The sequence below is a fragment of the Tursiops truncatus genome, chromosome 4 (genome assembly GCF_011762595.2).
Source record: "Tursiops truncatus isolate mTurTru1 chromosome 4, mTurTru1.mat.Y, whole genome shotgun sequence".
NCBI classification, from domain to species: domain Eukaryota; kingdom Metazoa; phylum Chordata; class Mammalia; order Artiodactyla; family Delphinidae; genus Tursiops; species Tursiops truncatus.
Genome location: NC_047037.1, coordinates 19319322 through 19345530, shown reverse-complemented (window position 1 = coordinate 19345530; position 26209 = coordinate 19319322). Strand labels below are relative to the sequence as shown.

At 39.4% G+C, this 26209-nt stretch overlaps 1 protein-coding gene across 1 annotated transcript in view; it reads left to right on the top strand.

Moving 5' to 3' along the window:
- Positions 1-23621, top strand: part of CPB1 (carboxypeptidase B1) — a 39663-nt gene extending 16042 nt beyond the window's left edge. Inside the window, exons 4-11 of the mRNA XM_019934127.3 lie at positions 5383-5482; positions 5571-5672; positions 6509-6610; positions 8957-9067; positions 9157-9247; positions 9939-10141; positions 21629-21713; positions 23434-23621. Of these exons, the coding sequence (XP_019789686.2) occupies positions 5383-5482; positions 5571-5672; positions 6509-6610; positions 8957-9067; positions 9157-9247; positions 9939-10141; positions 21629-21713; positions 23434-23621 (982 nt within the window). The remainder of the gene's footprint in view (positions 1-5382; positions 5483-5570; positions 5673-6508; positions 6611-8956; positions 9068-9156; positions 9248-9938; positions 10142-21628; positions 21714-23433) is intronic.
- Positions 23622-26209: the final 2588 nt, after the last annotated feature.

Below are 26209 nucleotides of genomic sequence, written 5' to 3'. Positions count from 1 at the left end.
CCTTGCTTCTTTTAATATTTTTTCTTTGAATTTAATTTTTGTTAGTTTGATTAATATGTGTCTTGGTGTGTTTCTCCTAGGGTTTATCCTGTATGGGATGCTCTGTGCTTTCTGGATTTGGGTGACTATTTCCTTTCCCATGTTTGGGAAGTTTTCCACTATAATCTCTTCAAATGTTTTCTCAGACCCTTTCTTTTTCTTCTTCTGGGACCCCTATAATTTGAATGTTGGTGTGTTTAGTGTTGTCCCAGAGTTCTCTGAGATTGTCTTCAACTCTTTTCATTCTTTTTTCTTTGTTCTGTTCCTCAGCAGTTATTTCCACCATTTTGTCTTCCTGCTCACTTATTCATTCTTCTGCCTCAGTTATTCTGTTATTGATTCCTTCTAGTGTATTTTCCATTTCAGTTACTGTGTTTTTCATCTCTGTTTGTTTGTTCTTTAGTTCTTCTAGATCTTTGTTAAACATTTCTTGTATTTTCTCAGTCCATGCCTCCATTCTATTTCAGAGATTCTGGATCATCTTTACTATCATTACTCTGAATTCTTTTTTAGGTAGATTGCCTACTTCCTCTTCATTTATTTGGTCTTGTAGATTTTTACCTTGCTTCTTCATCTGTGACATTTTTATTTTGCCGTCTCAATTTTCTTTTTCCTTTTTTTTTATAAGTGACATTGTGTTCCTGTCTTACTGGTTGTTGGGCCTGAGGCTTCCAACACTGGAGTTTGTAGGCTGTTGGGTAGAGCTGGGTCTTGGTGCTGAGATGAGGACCTCCAGGAGACCTCACTCCAATGAATATTCCCTGAGGTGTGAGGCTCTCTGTTAGTCCAGTGGTTCGGACTCAGAGCTCCCACCACAGGAGCTTCGTCCCAACCCCTGGCTCATAAACCAAGATCCTGAAAGTCGTGCAGGATGGCCAAAAAAAAAAAAAAGGACAATAACAAAGTAAAAAATAAAATCAGACTTAGAAACTAACAGCTATGTTAGAAAACATATAAAAATAAAAATATAGACGAAACAACAACTGGAAGGCAAAACAGAGCCACAATAGTAAAAAAGAGGAGAAGGAAGAAAAAAAAAGGTGGAAAAGGCCTTGGCTGTGGAGGGCAGGGCCTAAGCAGGGGTGAGGTTTGGGTGGTGGGCGGGGCCTCTGCTTAGAACCCACAGGGCTGGAAAAGTCCGAGGGTGGGGGAGCCTTAGGCTCAACAGAAGATGCCCAGGTATGCTTCCCACCTCTGGCCTCAGAGGGCAGAGGACCCCACCTGGGAGCCCAGCAGGCTTCCTCCACTCCTCTCCTGTTCCTCCTGGAGGTCCCCTCTCACCTGCCTCTCCTGATCTCCCTCCTAGGCCCCCAGGGCCCACGTGGCCTAGAGGGGACTTTGGAGTGCAGGGGACTGGCTTGGGAGCTCAGCCGGCTCCCCCAGCCCAAGTGGGTGGAGCAAACGCCCTCTGCTCCTTTCTACTCCTCTGGTCCTGGAGGACCCCTCCCACCTACCTTTCCTGTTCTCTCCTGGGCTCCCTCCTATGCTCCCAGGACCAACCCGGCCTGGAGGGGACCTCTGAGGGCATAGGACCTGGCCTGAGAGCTGGGCAGACTTCCCTGGCCGACTGGGCAGGGGAAACGCTGGGCCCATTCCCCTCCTGATCTGAGTCCCCAAGGGTCCCTCTCAGCCACCTCTCAGGGGCGCCGGTCCTGTCCAGACTCCGTACTCCCACGTCCTACCAGTTCGCTTGGGGGTTCTTCCCGTCTCCTTGGGCAACGGTGTCCCCCACCAGCATCCGGCAGGCACCCTAGTTGTGGGGAGACGGGAACTCTGCATCTTCCCACACTGCCATCTTGACTTCACCCCCCGCCAATAACTGTATTTTTAAATGCTTATGTCACACCCTAGGTACAGAAAGACTAGGAATTGGATGGTGTACATCTCCCACTTATGGTTCTGAAGCCAAGTTGACAGAATCTTTCGGTGGGTGGCCCTTCACCGAATTCCTTCTTACAAATTTCAGTAAAGTGGTCTATGCCTTATCCAATGCAGGAAGAGACTGATGGTTGCTATCTGCCTATAACATTTTTTTGCATATTTCAGATTCGATCAGTAAAGTGTCCTTGGATAACAATGTGTACATAGTAATGTTCTTCAATAGCAACGGGTGTGTAGTCTGGGGACTGACCTAATACTCCTTTTTCAGGAATCTGAAAGGGGGAGAAAACTAACTCATGTCTCTACTCCTCAGACATTGTGTTTCTTGCTTTGTTGGGAGTCCCGTTACCTAATTTGCCTGCATGCTAAAAAAAAAAAAAAAAAAAAAAGAAGTGGGATAGCACTATAAAAGGAACATATAAAAGTATAAAATAGTGTACATGCCTCTGTATTTTGGAGCTGTAATGCAGTCCCTATTACATTATGAGTCATTATTTTAATCTCCTAGAATAGAAGCTCATTATTTAGTAATAATATTTTGTAATGTGGCTAAAGTAGTACTTTGTTCTAAATCTAATAAAATCATAGGGCTGGAAAGGATCATTTAAGGCCAATTTCCCACCTTCAGGCAAAAGCACCACATTTCAACCTCATTCTGATACTCTTTTGCAAGTTACTAGAGGACACTTTTGGGTGTCATCTTAAATCTAACTGGTTTTATTATGCTTCCTTGTCCTGATTATTGATGAAAATGTTTAAATATTAACATAATAATAACTCTAACAGGTTATCTCTTCTTAGTACCAAACAAAACACTAACCTCCACATTGTCACTTATTCTCCCAAACAATTCGAATTTGAGGATTGTATACAAAAGAAGGATATTGCAATATGCTGTGGAAGCCTATTTCCCCCCTCTACTCAGAGCTGGTTCCTGGTAGGTCAGAGATCATTATGGTTACGGTCTTAGGGACAAATGTCTACTGAATGTCCTGAGGCTGTAGAATGCCTGGGAGCAATTAACTGATGATTTCTTTTCTCTGGGCAGCCACTAAGAAGCCATGTGACCTAGATGATTATTTTACTCGCTGTCAATGGAAAATCTTGTTAAAGGGAAAGTAGATGTCATTTACCATTTCCTCTTGGATTTTTAGTTTTGCCATTCTGTCAGAGACGTTCATCCTTGTTAGGCAGGATTTGTTCTTTCGAACTGATAATCTTGGAATTATCAGTTTGTTCTTTCAAACTGATAATCTTGGAATACAGTTGTTTTCTTAAAGGTTTCTGCCTGTTGATTTTCAGTTTTCAATGTTTTTGTTTTACTTGTTTTGGTTTTGTTTTTAGTTTTTAGCTATATTTGACAATCATTTACCTAAACTATCTCTATTCTAGATGTTTCCCTAGAGTTTATGAAGGTGGTAACTGGCAACTTTACTGTAGTTTAATTTTTTTTCTTCATAAACCTTGGAAGACATCTATGTAAATGACCAAGGCCTAGGAATTTGAGTCAAGTCATTGCATTTTAGAACTGAAAAGGACATTGAATACCAGCTAATAAATATCCCATTATACAAAGTATGAAATAAGGCCCAGAGATTAAATGACTTTGCTGAAACCAATTTACATGTTAGGCAAAACTATGACCCTGATCTTTTGTTTCTAATTCTAGATTCTTTCTAATTCCACCCTATTCCCTAACAATCCAATTTAGGTGTTGAATATAATTAATTATAGCACTTACTATAATCATTGTTCCTAACTATAGCCCGCAGAATGACTGTCCCTCCTAAATGTCTACATCCCAACCCCTAGAACATCTGAATATATGCTAATGACAAAGAGAAGTTAGGATTGCAGATGGAATTAAGGTTTGCTAAGCAGTTGAACTTAAAATAGGTAGATTATCCTAAATTGTCCTGAGAAGTCCAAAGTAACCACAGGGTCCTTACAAGTGGAAGAAGGAGGCAGAAGAGGAAGTCAGAGTGATGAAACATGAGAAGGACTTGAGCTGCTATTGCTGGCTTTGAAGATGGAGAAGGGCAAACAGCCAAGGAATGTGGGCAGCCTTTAAAGGGCAAGGAATCAGACTCTCCCCTAGAGCTTCCAGAAAGCACTTCACTGTTCACATGTTGATCTTAGCCCAGTGAGACCTGTGTTGGATTTCTAAGCTGTAAAATAATAAATTCATATTGTTTTAAGCCACTTAGTTTGTGGTAACTTATAGCAGCCATAGAAATGAAAGCACTAACAAAGTACTGATGGCTGCTTAATGGGAAATGTTCTTTCCACAGAATAAATATTAAACTCTTCTCCTTTTCCTTTTTTTTTTTTTTAATACTACCTTAAGATAGTTAAGCCCTTAAGACAGTATTTGCCTCTTGCTAGGAAACAAATATCATTTAGTATTAATTTATGGTATTTTCCATAAACAGACACAAGTTCATGCACAGTTAAACAAAAGAAGGAGACAGCAGGAGGGAGGTTCAGAGGATGTCCCTGACATACTTCATCAGAATGCCCTTGGGGCAGCCGGAGGAGAAGTAGACTTTTGATATGCGGCTACAATTCTCTGTGTGTCAGATAAAAACATTTCAAGGCTTGACTGTGGATAATAGAAGTTTCTGTAAACTAACTACTGCCCATGATATTTACAGTCTATGATCAAGGACATTAATGCTCATAAAATTTTGTCCCTTCAGAACACACTTTCCACTCAAAAGTAGCAAAGAGAAACAAAGTCATATATACCCACACCTTCACACGTGCCTCTTATAATAAGACCTTTCACCTGAATAATCATTTTTAGAAATAAGCAAGCCTCAAAGTTTCCGTCACCAATTGTCATATTACCTTACTACAGAACCATTCTTACATTACTTTAAACCAGCCAAAAGAAAGGCAAGCAGAAACGAATACTTTAAACTCAGTATTCTTTGGTCTAAAAAAATCTTTAGCTTGTCAATATTTCTGAATTTCCACCCATCAAGATATTTTTCTCAAAACCTAGAGAAAGGCCTCAGGTGACTGGCTGTCCCAATCTACTACTACTGGGATTGAGTAGGTTCCTGGGACATGGGACTTTCAGTGCTAAAACAAGGAAAATCTTGAGGAAGAAAGACCACTGATAGGGCTTAAGGGCATGCTTCTGTGTTGAGCCCAAGGCCCTGATGCATAATGCCCCAGGTACCAGGGAAATCATTTTCCAAGTTTAAGGTCCAAGGACCCCCAAACAGGTGAAGTTTGGGCCAAAGAAGAGCCTGCCTTGCTCATAGTCTCCAGTATCCTTCTCAATGATTTACTTACTTTGTGATGAGTAGCTCAAGTTGAAAGGCATAATCAGAGGACAGATCTGATGACTTCATGGAGAATGTACTGCACCATCGGCTAAAGCAGAAACTCTGGGTTTTTGCTGACTGGGAAACATGCTTATGTTTACAGAGCACCCCCTTTGATTTATTACAGGGTATTAATAAGCAACCTCAGATCTGTGCTGGAGGCTCAGTTTGATAGCAGGGTCCGTGCAACTGGACACAGTTACGAGAAGTACAACAACTGGGAAACGGTATGATGCGCACGTGATTTAGACAGACATTGCTTTGGGAATTGAACCAAGAATGTCACATTAACCCACAAATGGTTCCATTTGGTAGATAGAGGCTTGGACTCAACAAGTCGCCAGCGAAAATCCAGACCTCATCTCTCGCAGTGCCATCGGAACTACATTTTTAGGAAACACTATGTACCTCCTCAAGGTAATCCTTTTTAACCATAACCTTCCCATGTCTGAGGGCTTTAAATCAATGAATTCTAACACATTAACATCTGTTTCACAGACATATTCATCCCAAACATAGTTATAACTCTTTCCCTGCCTCAAACAGATTCCCCAGATTGTTTCATCATATGTGAATTTTTAAATCATTATTTTGATTTATTCAAAAGAAAAAATGCAATAAAATAAGAGAAGTCCTATAAATTTAACCACATTCCTGTAAGCAATGTAAATGATCATCTACCTTGATGAAATTGTCCTCTCCCAGATGTTGTTTGCAAATCCATTTGCTAAAGAGGTTCATAAACTTCATATCTATCAGACCACGGTACACAGCGTATCAACAATTTGTTTCTGTCGTCCTCTAATGCCATTTTTTATCATGCAATTCTAATGAAGAAAATAAAAAAGACATGGAATAAATGGGAGAGAAGGAAAACTTCTTACAAGATTAGCAACAATCATGATTACTTCTAATTACTCATCCAGTTGTCTTGGTCACGTCTCCTAATAGTAGCAGCAGAAAATAACCTCCATGTGAGTACAATTAAGCAGGGTAATCAAGCATCTTCTGAAAAATATGAGCTTGTCAAGCTTAATAAAAATAATAAACAGCCATGTAAGCCTTAGCTCAAATACTGTTAGTGTCTAGAGGCAAGAACATACCGTGCTAGTATTATGTTTTAATTTAATCATGGAATGTACCTCTTGCTGCTGTCAGGTTTCACCTGTTGAGTCCAAAGCCCAGATGGGTAGTGAATGTTAACCCCTGAATATGATGAATCACAGTTTCCCTTTTCCTTTTGTTTGTAATAGGTTGGCAGACCTGGACCAAATAAGCCTGCCATTTTCATGGACTGCGGTTTCCATGCCAGAGAGTGGATTTCCCCGGCATTTTGCCAGTGGTTTGTGAGAGAGGTCAGTATGTAGAATGATTACTGGCAGAGGAAAGTAGAAAGTATTTTTTTTTATTTCAATCAATCCCTTGTAATCTAACTATAATAAAAGAGAATAATAGCATAGAAAAAATTCATAATTCCAAGGTCCAAGCTATAAAGGTCACCAAGAAACTTGATAAGGCAAAATTTTTAAACAGCTAGCAAATGGTATTTATTTGTATTTCACTCATCTTAACTTTCTTACCCCCCTTTGGTAGAAAGGCTAACAGGTAGTAAATATCGTGGATAGGTCATTTAAAAGTTAATGATTGTGGAAAAACCACTAACTTGATCATTATCTCCTAGATAATAATCAATGTATACTTCAGAGTAAAAGAAAACAATACGTAGTGGTCCCTATTCTAAATGATACTGTTTTCCACTCCTTTATAATTCTAATGGTAAGATATATGTAGAAACCCTTTTAAATATCCATGAGTCCATAATGATATAGATGATTCAATAAATTAAAAAAAGGGAGAGAAGGAACAACTCTTTCTTATAGAAGAATTACAACTAATAGATGTACAAATGAGCAAAATAGAAAGTTACCATTAGAACACCACAGTAATAACTACTTCATGAAAATCTACAGATGGATATAAGGATTAGTGGGTAAAAGTTTAAAGAGAACTAGGTTATTTGCAGCAGCAAAGTATCTCTTAAAAAATATGTATTACATTACAAAGGCAAAATTTACAGTGGAGAAGCCTAGCAGAAACTACCTTAACCAAGTGATCAAGGTTAACAACACCTGTGTCAAAGTCACAAAGGAAAGTCTGAGGAATTGTCACCGATAAGAGGAGACGTGATGACCAACTACAATGCGGGGAAGCTGGGTAAAAGGTATATGAGAACTCCCTGTATCTGCAACTCTTCTATAAGTCTAAAATTATTTCAAAAGTAAAGTTTAAAATATTGAAATACTTTAAAAATGTAAGACTATTATTATATACAAGATAATTTCTTTTGGGTAAAGCACTTCTGTATCTATTCTTTAGGCTCCTGGTTTCTAGACATGTTATGTGTCCAATTGGCACCATTTAATTTAAGTGAGTATCTCACTATCTGCCCTCTAGAAAGAAAGACTTTCATCATTACTTTGGTTACCTCTAATCACAGACCACTAACAGAACATGGTTCTATAGCTCTTCCAACATAAAAAGCACATGCTTTACCATGTGTTATTTTAATAAACATACATGTATAAAGCCATGAAGAATATATAAAAACTGTTACTACACAGAAACCATAAATACCTTAAAAATCTCTTCAAGCAAGCCTAGGGAAGAGTTGAATGTAAATTTAATATAATCCTGGGGCTGAAGAACTGTGACTAAGAGAACATAATAAATGGGTATGAGGTCCTTCATTCATAGATAGGTATCCACATCACTTAGCAGGGAGAGCTAGACCCTTAACAGAGTTCCCTTCTCAAGTAAGAGGAATAAGAAGACTTCCATCATTATGCAACTTGAGACTTGGTGAAAGCCTCTCCAAAATCCATCAGTGTGATCTCACTTCCTAGTGGGAGCCTTTTTCATTCTTCTTCCTCTACTGAGACCATCTACAGGAGGTCTCACCAAAATTAAACAAATTTCTAGATGACAGTATTAGGAACATGCAGAGCCATCCACAGACATTCCTTACTTACTAGGAATACCCTCATATCCTACTAACTTTGAAAAAAAGTTCTTACCCTCATATCCTACTAACTTTGAAAAAAAGTTATTACAGTTACTATTTCAAAGGAAATGAGTATTCACGTTCTCTAAGTCTTTAATTTTATTGAATTTTCGTTCATCTTTAAAGTAAATAGTTAAAATAAAAAGTAATAATTATATGAGGTATATATGGATGAAATAGAGCAGGGGTCCCCAACGCCCGGGCTGTGGACTGGTACCTGTCCACGGCCTGTCAGGAACTGGGCCGCACAGCAGGAGGTGAGTGGCGGGTAAGTGAGTGAAGCTTCATCTGCCGCTCCCCAGCGCTCGCGTTACCGCCTGAACCATCACTCAGGTTACCGCCTGAACACCCCCCACCCCCATCCGTGGAAAAATTGTCTTCCACGAAACCAGTGCCTGGTGCCAAAAAGGTTGGGGACCACTGAGACAGAGTATCCTAGAAAAAGGTAAGAACTAGAAACTATTTTAAACAAAACTGTCAGTAATATTTTGCTATTTGCTTTTTAAATATTAATAATATCTACTTCAAAAGGGGATGCCACTTTTGTTACCAAAGTCAACATTCATCTCGTCTATGTAAATTTTAGCAGCATAATGCATTCCATTTTTCCATGAAATTCTGCTTTGTAATTTATACACAGGCTGTTCGCACCTATGGACATGACAGAAACATGACAGAATTTCTCGACAAGCTAGACTTTTATGTCTTGCCTGTGGTCAATATCGATGGCTACATCTATACCTGGACCAAGGTATATGAACCAATACTGAGAGGGGCTAATGAAATTAAAACCAACCACTTTCTACTATACTTGTCCTAACCATAAACTGCACTTTTCAGTACCGAATGTGGAGAAAGACCCGCTCCACCAACGCTGGATCCACCTGCATTGGCACAGACCCCAACAGAAATTTTGATGCTGGTTGGTGCAGTAAGTATCTGGCTGACCATTTTGCACGCATCTTTTGAAAAGCATAGGAAGAAAGTAACAGGAAAACACAATAGTGTCTAAAATAAGAAAAAAATATAAAATTTTATCTTTTAGAGTTCTAACTTTCTGAAAGCACAGACAATAAACAGCTTGTTTATTCAGTCAATAAAAATGTATTGCTTATTCTATTATGTTCCCAGCTGTGCTAGACGCTGGAAACATAAGACTGAACAAACCAGACATAATCCTACTACTTGTGGAATGTAAAATCTAGAGGAGACCATCATTAAATAATTATTTAAACAATTATTTAAATAAAATTGTGATTATAATTTTGTGATTCAACTCTCAGTAAATGATTATACTAATACAGAAATTTCTCACGGATATTAGTTTGTCCCTACTTATTAGTCTTCTTACACTATATTGATCTCATTGTTTAGCACTACACAGGGACATATTGGTGATTTCACATGCAACTTTTTAGCCTGTTAGCTTAAAAACACCCTACTCTTGTGACTAAATGTATGCATACTTTATAATGTACATATACATGAGGATGATTATAAAAACTCCTGTGAAAACAACTTATTTTCTAACTCTCTAACTCTCTAATTTGAAATTTTGAAACATGACCTGTGGGAACGTCAGCAGATGACCATTTGCCATTAACAACAATACGTTTTTCCAGCTATCGGAGCCTCTAAAAACCCCTGTGATGAAACTTACTGTGGATCTGCTGCAGAGTCTGAAAAAGAGACCAAGGCCCTGGCTAATTTCATCCGCAACAACCTCTCTTCCATCAAAGCATATCTGACGATCCACTCATACTCCCAGATGATACTCTACCCTTACTCCTATGATTACAAACTCCCCGAGAACAATGCTGAGTTGGTAAGTAGTCATGGTAGTAGATATAGTATTTCACTGTTGAGATTTTTAAATTCTATTCCTGGAAAAAAAAAATATATATATACAAAAAATTTCGGGAAGTTCCATTCTTGATTTTCAGTAATAGAAGCAAAAAACTTACCAACACAAATTTACAAGGCATCTGAAATTGGCTACATACATTGGCTAGAAGAAATGTGATTTTGATGTAGGGAATGATCGCCAAAATGCAGTTAATTCACTAATCTTCAAAATGACAACAGTTCCACTTCCTCCTGCTTCACCACAGCACTGACACACATGATGATTTCAGACGCATCTGAGGTAATCAACAAAGTTCCTTCACCTCATACATAATCTTAATCAGAAAGTCAATTTTATCAAGTTGCCTTGAGCTGGATTTGACATGCACAGGCAGAGTATGGCAGATGTCGTTAGGAATTTGCACATTTGGTTGATATATGGTTAAGTGATAAGATCCTAATATTGCTTATTTCTAAATTGTTGGATTAGGTGAGACACAGATGTAAATCAATCAATGAACAAATGATGTGAATGGGTCCTTACTACATATGAGAAATATTGCAAAGAAAATGAACTATCCCTGACTCAAAAAATTAGCAATCTTGTTGTAGAATCAAGATACAACCACATGAAAAGTTAAATAATATAAGAGTTTTATACTATTCAAATTAACAAATACGGTACATCAATGTATAATTTTTTAAAATAAGCAGGTTTGAATCCTTCAAACAACTTTTTTTTTAATTTATGAACATCTGGCTGCCAGAAGTTGGGACCAATGATCTGAAAGAACAAGTGTAAGATTTAAAGCATTTGAGTTATGCCAAAAAAAAAAGAATTCCACCTAGACAATGACATAGATATTTGGCTTACCTAAATGCATAAATTCAAAGACCCAGTAACTTTATCAACTGGAAACTGTTTTGTACTTTCAGATTCAGTCTTTCAGAGACCAAATAAAACATGTAATGCTGTAAATATTTTGTGAAGAGCAAAATGGAAAAATAACTCAGCTTCTTAGAAAACTGATAGCTAATAGTTAGCCAGGTCCTGTTCTTTAAAAAAAAAAAAATGCTATTTTTCATTTCATTTCATTTCAGGAAAATCTTCCCATTTTCCCTATCTGTAGCCAAAAAACAAAAGAGGACATCATTAGTTGGAACCATTCAGTATTTCAGTTTTCCAATTAGGCTCAGTCTGTAAGTGTTCCCAGCAGTGGGCGCTCACAGGCCTGCTGTCCCAGAGATGGGTGTGGTCAGTTCCTCATTTCAGTCCTTGATTTCCAGGGCCACCAGAGGAGAGGAGGTGGGGGTATGTTGTTTGCTTAACTCATGTGAATATGCTTAAGCTGTACCACATCAAAAGAGAAAAAGACAAAGCCATACAAACTAAGCACGAATGAGTTAGTAAGTAAAATATTAAAACTAAAATTATAAACCATATTAAATGTAACAACCAATATATCCAATTTGCTTAATAACTAGTTTTAAACATAAACACTAAAAGACTAATGCTAACAGAAAAGCTTAAAGTGTTCTTTGGAATTGAGCTGCTGCACAAAGTTTCAATACTTTTTCTTACTTGGGGAATAAGTTTAAGCCCTTTTAGCGTTGAAAACTTTGTTGCCCCACTGGCTCCATACAATAACGTAGTATCTGACTGCTCTAGAAGTCTACAAACTTTCCTTGAAAAAAAAGAATCAAGTAAGTTCTACCTTTAGAATCTCATGAATAATTCTTGCTACTTCCTGTGGTTTCTCCAGGAAAAGACCCAAGACTCAAAGTGAGTTTAGTGGGCCAATTCAATATGTGCCCCAAATGGTGTGAAACCATTCCAGAGAATGTGATCCACTGATACTTTCCTCTAAGAATCACTTCTTCATTTAAAATCAAGGAAAGAGAGGTAATAGTAAAATATATATATATACATATTAGAAATTCCATCCTCCAAAATTGTTTTTAAATTCTAATTAACAAAGAAGTGAAACAGAACTATATCAAAGTAAAATATTCATAATCAATTCTCAAACAAGCATAAACCACAAAATAATCTTACCTTGTTTAAATTTATACCCACAAATCTAATAAATTCAAGGAAAAGGACATGTTACTTCTTATGTTTTCTAGAGCATAAGATAGGTGAATAAAATACAAAAATTCTTTGCACTTATATCACACACATTGATTTAAAAGTTACTTTAATTTCCAATAATCTTTTCTGTGATTAAAATTTTGACTAGTATCTTAAAAGAGATATTTAAATGCCATCAGTAAAATCTAAGATGCATATTATTTGATTATTTGATTCATTTGAGATCTGAATTTAGTTTGACACCCCAAAACAATTTAAATCATTTGAATAGTTAACTAGAAATCCTTTCAGTCTTTTTCTTAGTTTGTATAAATCCAATTCACTGACTTCCTAAGAACATTTTGCTAGAACAACTCATAACTATAGTGTTATCACAAATACATGTATAGCCAAAAGAGAATTTGAGTCTCCCAAGAAGAAAGATATTGGCTTTTCCATGGTTTTTATTTGTAATGAGGATATCACTTTAAAAAACTAAAAGTCTTGACCTAGAAAGATGAATGTTCCACCCAAATCTAGTGCCTCCATATTAATTCTCAACTAGAAAAATGTGACCCCACTGTAGAAAACAAAAGATAGTAAAAGACTAATAAGATGAATTATTGGCACCATACCACATTATAGATAACTCAGAATTTTCTTACAGGACTACAAAGCAGACTTTGTCTTATACAGATTTTAGCATATATATATGCATGTATATAAGATCATATTTGTAGCTAAAAAAATGCTTCAGTGAAATAATTGGAAGGGAATTATTCTGTATAGAAACATTAGCACTCTCTCAGTTCAAATTTAGAACATACCGTAAGTACCAATCCTTTGACATTTGAGTCGTGATGAAAATGTGTACGGCTTCATTTCTGAAAGATCTTACATGTAGATTACCTGACAATTACTTATATCAGGAGACAACCTTCAGAGGGAAGAAAGGCAGAGATGGGAATGCAAAAGACCAATGAAGTAAAAGTACAGAAGTAATAGCCTGGATTACAAAGGCTACCAAAAAATACATCTTCAGCAGATGAGTAAAAAAAGTTTGAGGAAACATAAGAGTGTCTTACATGCATAATGCTTTCCTGACTGCAAACTGTTTTTACACACATATATTATTTAAAGAAAGAATACAAAATGCACTGTGAGCTTCCAATGACTTCATAAACGTCCAGTCCCTCAGCGTTGACTTCAGTATAAAGCTATCACTATCTTCAAAGGAAGTTTTAAGATCCAGAAAAAGAATATCTTTACATTTCCAAAATTCTAAAGGGTAATGAAATATTGAGTTATAATGACCTCTTCATCATCAGAGGAAATAAAAACTAGGAGACATAATTGAAAAGGCTCCCAAACCTATCCATATCTTTGCATTTATTGAGCATGGAAAAGCTCCCAATCTTTGGTCTACCTTCCCCCCAAAGAGGCACACATGGCTCTGTTAATAATAATTATTACTATAACACTACTACTAAATTCAAAAGCAGAAACCCAGAATAATACCAATCAACTAAGTATCTTCACCCGTTTCCCAGACTGACCAAATGGAAAGCTGATGTATACCACACAAATATGCCGATCCAGGGCACGCGTCTATCATTACATTTCTACATTAGAAGCACAGGATTTCACAGGTGGAAATCCTGGAATTTCTCTGGTTCTGCTTTCTCATTTTCTAGCTTAGACAATGAAGGCTCGGTTAAGCCAACACCAGTAGTAGAGGCAGCCCTGGGCATGGAGCTAGTGGATGCTGAAGAATTTCTTAAGCTGCCTCAACTTCCAACACATATTTGTGTGGCCGTGTTCTATGGTGGTGCTCCATGCAGCCGGTTTGCAAAAGACCATTCATTAAATAAAGTCTTTTATCCCGCAAATATATCATTATTACCTCTGACCCCGGACATTGCTAAGGATTTACACTGGTCAAGTAAGATCCCTGACTTCTCAGGGCCCAGTCTTCATGATTCTGGCCAGTACTTGCATGAGTATACGTACATTAACCAGGAGAAATATGACAGTGTAAATATTTCTGAAAAATTATTAAACTTGACCAAAAGATAGAAATCCATTTCTAAAATCTAACACCTTCTAGTCCAGAGACACCTCACTACCTCTTAATTAAAGCTTTAGTTAGTGAGCCGCCAAAACAGAAACCCATTGCTCCACCCAAGCACGTGAGCATAAGCCGGGACTATGATTAGAGATAAACACAAAAATCAGGGGGGAAGAAATATTGTGATTAGGAGGTGGACAATTGCAGGGTCATGCGCACACTCCATCACTGCTGTCACCACGTCCTTGCCTAATAACAAGAGCAACCGGGTCACAGTCCCTGTGTCAGGCAGGCTGCCAGCAGCTTAGGCAGGACTGGAGGCACAGAACATTTGCTTTAGGAATTTTCTCAGAATTTCTAATCTCACTTATAAGACCAAAGAAATTTTAAATGACAACTGCAGAATTTCTTTGATTAGAGAGACCGGGTGCTGATTTACCATTATACATTTTAAGTGGCTTTCTGGCCTGTTAAAATTCTCCTGCAGGGCCTGGTCAGTACATGACTCATCAGGCAATTACCAGAAATTCCACTGAGCACCTATTAAGTGCTCAGCATAAACCCTGGCTCCTGCCATGAGGAAGGGAGCAGAGGGGGTCAGCCTGTTGTGAATGTTCTCTCGAAGGAAGAGTGGGAGTGAGGTAACCAGGTTACCGAGGGACTTTAATGTCAGGATGACTCCTGTGTCACAGCGGGCCCTGGAGCCAGTAACCTGGTAAACAGAATGGCCACGTCAAATACAGAACTCCCAGTTAGATCTGATTTCAGATAAACAACAAATAATTTTTAGTGTTTAAGTATGCTACAAATATCGCATGGGACAGACTTATACCGGAAAAGCATTCATTGTTTACCTGAAATTTAAATTTAACCGGGTATCCTGTATTTTTGGCTAAATCTGGCAACCCTGCAGGTAAAGTGTGATTTTGGCAGGTGTGACCTAGCAGCGGCGCTTCGGAGACACTTGTACTATCGTCAGCAGATTCAGAGCACCTTTAAAACCAGCCGTCTTCTTTTTCAGTTTTTCTCTCTAAAATACTTTCTTCTTTAACATAATTACATCTTTTATCTGACTTTCCTTTAAGCTAATTTTGCCTCCTTCCCTTCCCCCAGAGGACATCTGGCGGGGGTGGGGGTGGGGGGCCTTTTTGATTGTTGTCACTGTGGGAATGCTCCCGGCATGCCTTGGGTGGAGGCCAGGGGAGACTGATAAACACCCTACAAAGCTCAGGACAAGCCTCCACAGCAAAGGATTATCCAGCCCACGGGTCACAAGTGCCAAGGTGGAGAAACCCTGCTTTAAGCAAAGGTAAGAAAAGTCTCATTCCTGGCCAAAGGTCCCTGGCTTTCAGGATCCTACACCTCCTCACAAAGAGCTTACAATTTTCTGCAAATCTCAAGTGTGGGAGACTACATTCCCATCATACGGCATTTATTTTTTAACATTTATTTGGAAGAAGCACCACCGCCACGGCGGGGGGGGGGGGGGGGGGGGGGGGGGGGGGGAATTCTGGACTTTGCAACTTCAGCTGACTCATGCTTCACATTTTACCTGAATTTTAAAGAGCTTAAAAATATGTATTCAGATCAGGCAAAGAAAGAATTTGGTTTCCATCAGTGAAAGCATTGCCCCGCTCCCCATGGAGTCTGCCAGAACAGACAGGCCCTGCTCTCTAAAGCAGGCCTTCCCACACTCCTTGCCTTTTCTTCATCTCAAGGCTTTGCAACCAGAGCCTGCACTTGTTTACTCTCCTCCTTTTTCTCAGAAAAATATTTGTTTCAAAGGCTTTCTCCTCAGTCCCTGCCTCAGTAGGCCTTGGAGGCTTCTCCTTTTGCACCAAACTTATAAAAGTTCAATTCCTCATTGGTCCCTTGGTGTAAGCTACCCATTATCACAGGACAGAAGGAAGGAAACTGCTGCTAAAGATCATTTTGACGCTTCCATTATCACACGTATTCACCCAGAGGGATGGTTATAACTCAGAACTTCAAGTTAGAAGCAAAGTTCTGAAGAAAATTCCCTTTGAATTGGTATATACCCCACCGTCAGTTTGGGGCTTTCGTTTTCTTGTACGGTAATGATGGACCAGTGGAAGATTAGAAGAGGCGAGACCCCACTGTCATGACACTTGGCGGTGTACGTAGAGGTTGCAATGACGACCATGAGCACAGTCACGAGATGGGGCTTCCTGATCACATGTTCCTTAGGAATGCAGGTCAGTGGAAAAGAACACCCTCGCCTTATTCATCTCACCAGCCCCCTGGAGCTCAGAGCCTGGGGAAACGTTACACTAGTTGGTCCTTTGTCTCTTGGGCTTTGAGTTAGATGTGACATTTTAGACTCTCTCTGTCTTTTGCTCTATGACCAAGGCCTCTTTTTAAGAAAACAGGTGACAAAAGAGAACATGCATAAGACGTGGTAGGAAACTCATATCTAAGGATTAATAAAGGCTGGCCATGTTTGGCCTTGACTGAAAGCAAAGTTTTCTCTGAGGCTGATTTATATTTAGCTTCCTTCTGTTCTTTACAACTGGTAAAACCAGCTCTAGCAACACTTCTTTTGAAGTATTCCAAGGCCACAAGGAGAAGTGAAAAAGAGCACAGGATTTAAAGCAAGAAGAACCTAGCTCAAGTCAGCCACTTATGGGGCTGCATGCCCTTGGGCAAGTTCTTTTATCCTCTCTGAGTTTCAGTTCTTTTATCTGTAAAATGGGGATAAAAATATCTAGCTCTTATCAAGAGCTCTTTGTCAAAGTCTAAGGTTTTATGTAAATGTTAGTTCTTATTTTGAACCCACTGAGCAAGGATGTAAGATCTCCCTCAAATGACAGGTTATATAGAAAATGTCATTAATTAGAGTTTCAAGACATGGATCATGCTCTCTGATGTACTATTGTTTCTGCCAGTCTTTTGTCAGCTGTCTTAGTCCCTTTTCACAGAAACATACAAGGAAAAGGAGTTACCTCTCTAATATTTTAGCAAATTCAGGAATCACCCCTCTCTCTACCATTTCTGGCAGGGGTCAGTCACCCAGCTTGGTTGGAACATTCCCACCAAGCGTGCTGCCCCCATGGCATTCCATTCTGCTAGAAAATTCTGTGTTGATGAATGTGGACAGATAATGTTAGGAAGATAAATGAGCAACATTTGTAAAAGTATTTGAACTCTTAAAGAAAAAAGAAAAGACCCACACTGATTCCAGGGATTTTTGTTACAATACTTGGAACTTAAAATATGATATTTTGGTTGATTAACGTCTGCTCTGACTTTTTTGTCCCTTGGCCTCAGAGGGGCTGAGAGAAAGGGTCTACAGACTTCACTTTTTTTTTAATCAAAGGAAATAAGTTAAGTGCCCAGCAGAGGTCAATGTCTAAATGTGGTAACCCATCAACCATCACTGCGTGGTACCACCACTCTCCCCACAAGCATCCTCAATCTCCACTCAGGGGGGTCACAGTCCAGCCTTTGTAGAGCTCAGCACTCTGCACCCCCATCCAAATCAGGCTCACCTGAAGCCCTAGGAAGAGACTAAATCAACCAACCCACAATGTGCTAGGTGTTAATGCAATCCGCTGAGGATACAAGATGAATAGCCAAGAATCCTCCCCCCCCCACAAAAAGCTCACCTAGGGGACAAACAGATGCAAAAACAAATGATCACAGCACAGTGATAGGAACTCTGATAGAGACATGTGAGCCCTCACAAAGAAGGGGTGCTCATTGCTCCCTAAGAGAGTTGGGGGCAGCTTTGCAAAGAAGATGACATTTAGACTGAATTTGGAAGAACAATAGCAAGCCTCCTTGTGAACAAAGAGGGAAAGAGATTTCCTACAAAGCGAGAATGACACCCAATGTCATGGAGGTAAGGAGAGGCGGGGGAAGGGTACGGAAAGTAGTTCAGGGAAACCTGGCTCGGAAGGAACATGGGGATGCACGGCAAGTGATGCAGCCTGAGAGAGAAGAGAGGGACAAGCTCACAAAGGCTCTTTATGTCAAGAAAGGAAGCCAGACTTCAACAGAAGGTGAGAGAGCCATTGAAGGATGTGATGATGAGGTGATGGTCAGAGGACAAGTGATGAGGTAGACATCAAGATGAGAGAGCAACTTAGGACAAGGAGAACCAAGGCTGAGACACAGACTAGATGTTCCTTCAGTGGGTACCCGTGACAGGAACAAAATAACAGCCATTTTAAGTTAACATCAATCTTAGATATTGCCTCAGCATCACAGGCAGAGCAACTGTTTCCAAAAGATGCCTCTGAAGGCTTAGGAAGCACTTGGTTATTGCTCTAAGGAAAGGCAAACTAAACATTTTTGTGTGGCCCTAAGGGTAGTTATGACTAAATGGATAAGTTGATAAATCAGAAGCAATAACAGATCACAAGTAAGCCCCTTCAATTTTGCCAGATAACTCAATTCTTATGTTACACCAATAAAAATATTGAGAGACTTGAAGGTCATCTGACACACAGGAGGTCAAGAGATAAAGACAATGATCTTGTCTTAAATTGTCTATAGTCATCATAATTTCTCACATTTGGAACTAATCCTGAAGAATTTCCTTTTTTTACAGCTTTACTGGTATGTAATTGACATATAACACTGTGTAAATTTAAGGTGCACAATGTGATGATCTGATACACGTATATACCGTAAAATGTTTACCACATCAGTTTACACACCCTCTACCTCACGTAATTGTCATTTTGTTGTTACGGTGAGAACATTAAAGCTTTATTCTCATCAGCATCTTTAAGTATACGACGCAGTATTGTTAACTATAGTCACAGTGCTATACAGCATCGGTCCCCAACCTTTTTGGCACCAGGGACCGGTTTCATGGAAGACAATTTTTCCAAGGACCGGGGGTGGGGCAGGGGGATGGTTCAGGCAGTAATACGAGCGATGGGGGGGCGGCCGACAGAGCTTCGCTCACTCACCCACCACTCACCTCCTGCTGTGCGGCCCGGCTCCTAACAGGCCACGGACTAGTACTGGTCCACGGCCCAGGGGTTGGGGACCCCTGCTGTACATTACATGCCTGGAATTTATTAGAATCTTATTTCTACTAACTAAAAGTAAGAATTCAAGGTTTAAGGGGGAAAAAAAGCAGAACAGAAGAAAAGCCTGAGGAAGGTAGCTAGGGAAGGAATAAGAGTTCTTTAGGATTAGAGGTTCTGCCTTACAGAAAAATAAGTAACTAGAAATTTCCTTGGATGAATCGCAAGTTAAAGAAATTGTAGAACAGTAGGAAACATGTTGTTTGCCTACCAAAAGAACAAGTACCTCACCATGTTTCACATCTCTAAAAGATGGTTTTAAATGTATTCTGAGCATTGTGCAATGTTTACACATTATTTCTGATTTCAACTGGCAACAGGCCTTATACTAAAGGATGGAGAGAAGACCTAACTCTAGTATGTTGGTTAGAATAAGATTAAACAACAGAAACAATACCTTTAGATCACAACAGTAAAGATTCCATACAGTATGACAAAGTACATATTAGTTTACCAGTTTGGGAAAAAGGGAAATGAAACCCTAAAATGTTCAAATTACTGTCCCAAAACTCTAAGAATAATAAGTTAGTTCCAAGAAACTGATTGCATCATTTCAGACCAGAAAGTCATGATTTAAGTTTTATAATTCCTTTTAAATTTCCAAATTTACCACTTGTTTCGATGAAGCATTGATGCTTTGGGAGCTGAAATTCTTGAAGTCTTACAGCCATGCCCTCATCAATTTGACTTAAGACTTGACTGAACTGGTTTTAATATTAGAACAAGGATTAAGGGAAGCTGCTATTTTGTAGAAACAGAAATATTCTGATGTCATCACCAACTTCAACAGTTTTCCAGGCATATGTACAAGACAATTATGATGCCAAAGTAAGAAATATAGCTAGTTTCATAGCCAGAATGAGTTATGGCTAATTCTCCTGTAGTAACAATCAGATTCACAAATCTGTGTTCTCCAGACAGAAAAGTAAAGCTTGCTTTCAAAGTGATTCAGTTAAATAGACAATTTGTCAGTGGACACTGGAGAGTTTACTGTGCAGGGAGGAGCTGAGTGCACAGCCCTTCTCCCTGAGGGGCTGGGTGTAGGGGCGGGAGGGCAGTGGGTCTGATGAGAAGGTGATGCTGCTTCTTAAAAAAAAAAAAAAAAAAACATAAGTTAATACTTGCTACTTTTTTTAATTCTGGAATTCAAATGTTCTGCCTTTTGAAATAAAATAAATGTTCTCTCATTTTTCGGTCTAAAAAATCTTCCATGCTGGAACTACCACTCTTCCTTGGAACTGTCCATTCTTAAACATTTTTACACTATCACTGAAGGTTGCACCGACTATCCAATCATTCTTTTGAGTGGTTTTTAACACTCCTACCCCAACTCACATAACCCTGCCATGACTTAATCTTCACTTTATAACCTGCCCTATTTCCAGGTGGTTTTTGCATTGTTTTGTTTGGAATTATTTTGTACGTTTTTGATTTTTGTTTGCCTCTAATAGGTAGACAATCTCTTTGCACAACCACAAAGACCTCCTTGCCTCCTGCTTTTCTCTCACAAGCTCCAGAGACAAGATAGATTTGCCAGACTAATCCTTAGATATAACCTAATTCTTCATACACAGTGACATTTTACTATGTCAATAAATGTGGTATCTGGGACAGTTACAAATCACTATAGCCTCATTTCTCCAGCCTGAACTAAGGTTTAAAAAAAAATGTTTAACAAGCCTAAATAAGAATTCCAGGGAAAAAAAAAGAGCAACTAAATTCTATGTAAATAAAAAAGAAAACAAAGTAAAAGAATAAACTCTGAATACAACAGAGTTTACAGCTAGGACCCAGATTTTACTGCAACGATCATTTAAAATAAATGTAAGGACCTAATTCTCAAATAATAGGGTAAGAAGAGTGCTAACCATCTCAGAGCTTCAACAAACATTTACTGAGTAAACACTAAGTAAAGAACCCTGGGCTAGGCCCTGGGGACACGGAGATAAAGGACAGAAAAAGTCACTGAGAACTCAGAGGGCAGCTAATGGTATTGACACAATATGACACAACTCTGTGTGTGACAAAGAGAAGCTCAGAGTGAGTGCTTGAGGAGGGCATTAGGGAAGACATCCTTCCACAAGTTATCACTTGGATCATATGACAAAGTTCGCTGGAAAATGGGGATGCGCACTGAATAAGTTTAAAACACTAACCCGAACTGTGACTTACATGTCTTCAACGTCTTAAAAATAATGTACAGATGTTTGGTTTTTTGTCGGTGTGTGCTTTTATTTCTTCACTCACTTACTGCTGGCTCTTTTGCAGAATAGCATGGCTAAAGGTGCCATGGAAGAACTTGCCACACTGTACAGGACCAAGTACAAATATGGCCCAGGAGCTTCAACAATCTGTAAGTCTTGGCGTCAGAACTGTGCAAAGAACCCACGTGCTTCAAAGGCAACAAATGGTTCCCAGCGTCTTTCCTTTCTATCATTTAAAGCATGTGACTTTTGCCTGACAGTGAATTTTTTAAAAAAATATGTAATCAGTTTCCTGTTCAGAAAAAAGGGGGAGAAATATCCCTTTCAGCCCACGGAAACATTTGCTCTCCGTAAACATCTATTGAGCGTCTACCACTTGCCAGGCCCTCAACAGATGCTAGGAGAGAAAGGAAAGAAGGATGGAGAGAAGGCAAGAGGGAAGGGGGAAGGAAGGAGGAGGGCTGGAGTAATCTTCCAAGAACCCACAGCAGGGAAGCGGGAAGAGTAAACATTAATTGTCATACAGGAGCTAAGTGCTGCGACAGAAGGATGTCTAAGAAAAGAGCACGCCCAAAGACTAACCACCCCACTCCACAGTATCAGGAATAAGTTCCCAGGATGATGACACAGAAGCTTTATCTGGAAGGACAATTGCTGGAGGAAAGCAGTAGAGGGAAGGTTTTCCTGGCTAAACAGATGGCAGTTTCGAAAGGCTACTTCAGCTCAAGCTATTTGCAAGGGATGCAAGCAAGTGGCAAAAGCGTGAGATAGAAGCTAGACCCCAGAGCCTTGGGGCTGCAGTTCGGATTTGCTGGGAAGGCGCATTCTGCAGGCCCCATTTTCAATTTCTACATATATTTGCCTTTGCACGATTTCTTTCTGCCCCAGGTCTTAAAGGACCAGAAATACAAGGAAAAAAGGCCAGTCCCATCATCAAGGGGGCTTCAATGCAGTTGGAGAGGCTCCAATCCTGAGGGCTTTCTAAAAGCTTCATGTAGAATACAGTTTCCTGTATTCTTGTCCTTTATTAAACTTCTCTGTATCAGATGGGGTATACTATTTTCTTAAGGGGGTTCTATCAGAAATAACCCACAGTGACATTGCACCTATTCACATATGGTGAACTTCTTGTAGGTTTTCTTCAGGCAAGTTCAATGAGGTTTCTCTTTCCATTACAGTGTAAGCCCCTGGAGGGCAGGGGCCATGTCTTTCCTTTGTCCTAGCATCTCCAGAGCTGATCGAGCACATGGCCTACTACTAAGTGAGAGCTGTACAATTGTTGACTGAATGAATGAATGAACAAATGAGTGATTGAATAAATGAATGACATCATAACTGTCACCAAATGAATAACTGAAGGAATGCCTAATCTGTGCCAGGCCATATGCTAGACCCTGAAGAAACAAAAATGAAGGCACAGCCCTGCCCTCAGCTGCTCCAGTTTCATCACTCAGCAGTTTCAGCAGGGTTTGGAGTCCTCTCCTCTTACCAGTCATCATGCAGTTTTCCTTATTTTTCTAGGAGATACACATCCTTTTCCCAGAAACTGTATATATTTTGTAAACAGATTACACACTACATAGCACAGTTTACCTCAGCATACAAGCACTCTGAGAAGTTTATATATTACAAATTACATACTTCCTGGGGTATTAAACACATCACTCCCACTAAGTAGACTTAGAGGTAAGACGGGACAAATTTTTAAAACAGCCCCCATAGCTTTTGTGATCCAGTTTACTAGAAAATTCGCCTACCTATACTGTTTTGTGCAGTAAAACATTTGTAATTATAAAAGAAAGCTGGTGGGGTTTTTAAAATCTCCTTCCTAGATTTAAAATTTTTCTTTCTCCTGTTTGCTCATTTCAGATCCTGCTGCTGGGGGCTCTGATGACTGGGCTTACGACCAAGGAATCAAATATTCCTTCACCTTTGAACTCCGGGATAAAGGCAGATATGGCTTTGCCCTCCCTGAATCCCAGATTCGGCCAACCTGTGAGGAGACAATGCTGGCGATCAAATACATTACCGGCTATGTCCTGAAACATCTGTACTAGCCCACAGCACTAACAGCCTTATCTCTAAATGTGCACTCTTTGTTTCTTTTCTATCCTGAATTCTGACTTTTGTTTGCCTAGATGTTTTCCAGATCCTCCTCTTTCTTTTAAGATTCTGGGTCTATTAAACTACCTGGGTCTTTAATATTGATCATAATAAAAATGAACCATTACAACTGAAAAACCTGACAGACTGTCTACTTCTTTGGGGGAAAAAAGATGTGAACGAATGACTAAGGCAAGCCATGTACAACCAATGATGTAGGTCAGCCATACGGGAGTTAAAGTCCTTGGAGTGTTGCCAACCCTGGCAGACTGCAGACATGCACAGGTTATAGTGAGGTGCTGATGAGGAAGAAGACACGTAAGGGGAAATCCAGGACTGTAAAATGTGGTATAGGTGAAACGATCCAATCATGGTTTAGCTTTCATCTCGGCTCACTCAAGTTATTTTCTGAGCTGTGTACCACATGCCAAGCACTTTGCTAAGCAATTGAGGACAGAGCAATGAAAAAGAAAGAAAACATTTCTGCCCTCAATGGTTGTATAAGCCACTTGAGAAGATGGACATGAAACAAATAATTATTTAACTAATTATGTAATAATTAGTGATTTAATTTATATTACCTATCTGACGTAGAGGAGGAAGCTCTTCTCAGGAAGTGCTAAAGCCTGAAGAATGATTCCCAGTTAGCTCGAAGAAGGGAGCACCCCTTCCAGGCCCTGTAACTATGCAGAAGCTGTAAGAAGAAAGCAAGAGAGGGTGGAACTCAGAGAACTGAGGGAACACGGGCATGTGAAAGGGCCGAGGAGGGAGTTGGGGATCATATCAGGCAGGGTTAGAGGTCATGTTAAGGATTTGGAAGAACTGATCTAAGAACAATGAGAAGCCTTAGGAGACGGATCCAAAAAAATATTGCTGCGATTTGTGTCACAGAGTGTCCTGCCTATGGTTTCCTCTAGGAGTTTTATAGTATCCGGTCTTACATTTAGGTCTTTAAGCCATTTCGAGTTTATTTTTGTGTATGGTATTAGAGAATGTTCTACTTTCATTCTTTTACAAGTGGCTGTCCAGTTTTCCCAGCACCACTTACTGAAGAGACTGTCTTTTCTCCATTGTATATTCTTGCCTCTTTTGTCATAGATTAATAAGTAAAGGAAACCAAAGCAAAAATAAACAAATGGGACCTAATTAAATTTAAAAGCTTTTGCACAGCAAAGAAAACCATTGACAAAACAAAAAGGCAACCTACTGAATGGGAGAAGATATTTGCAAATGATTTGACTGATGAGGGGTTAATACCCGACTTACATAAACAGCTCATACAACTCAACATCAAAAAAATAAACAACCGGATTAAAAAATGGGCAGAAGAACTGAATAGACATTTTCCCAAAGGAAAAATGCAGATGGCCAACAGGCACATGAAAAGATGCTCTACATCACTAATCATCAGGGAAATGCAAATCAAAATAACAACGAGATATCACCTCACACTTTGTCAGAATGGCTATCATCAAAAAGAACACAAATAACAAGTGCTGGTGAGGGTGTGGAGAAAAGGGAACCCTCCTACACTGTTGGTGGGAATGTAAATTGGTGCAGCCACTGTGGAAAACAGTATGGAAGTTTATCAAAAAACTAAAAGTGGAACTACCATATGACCCAGCAATTCCACTCCTGGGTATACATCCAAAAAAATATAAACACTAATTTTTTTTTTTCTTTTTTTTTGTGGTACGCGGGCCTCTCACTGCTGTGGCCTCTCCCGCTGCGGAGCACAGGCTCTGGACGCGCAGGCCCAGCGGCCGTGGCTCACGGGCCCAGCCACTCCGCAGCATGTGAGATCTTCCCAGACCGGGGCATGAACCCATGTCCCCTGCATCGGCAGGAGGATTCGCAACCACTGCGCCACCAGGGAAGCCCTAAACACTAATTTGAAATGATACATGCACCCCAATGTTCACAGCAGCATTATTTACAATTGCCAATATATGGAAGCAACATGTGTCCATCAACAGATGAATGGATGAAGAAGATGTGGTACATAGATACAATGGAATACTACTCATTCATAAAAAAGAATGAAATTTTGCCATTTGCAGCAACATGGATGGACTTAGAGGGCATTATGCTGAGTGAAATAAGTCAGACAGAGAAAGACAAATACTGTACAATATCATTATATATGGAATCTAAAAACTACAACAAACTAGTGAATAAAAAAAAAAAGTAGGCAGATTCACAGATATAGAGAACAAACTAGTGGTTACCAGTGGGGAGAGGGAATGTGGAAGGGGCAATATAGGGATAGGGGGAAAAAGGGGTTATTATGTGATTATATGAAATCAAGTGTGTGAAACTTCTGAAAACTGTAAAGTACTATAGAATTTAAAGAATCTTTCATTCAATAAAAAAAGAGCAATGAGAAGCCAATGGAGATGTAAAATTGTAAATGACATGATAAGAGTTTGTTTTTTGTTTTTTTAAACACCAGCCAGGCTACGGTGTGGAAAGCAGACTGGAAGTGAAACAAGAAGGTACCAGGGACTTGTATGTCAAACATGACTTGAAGTTTTCCAGAATT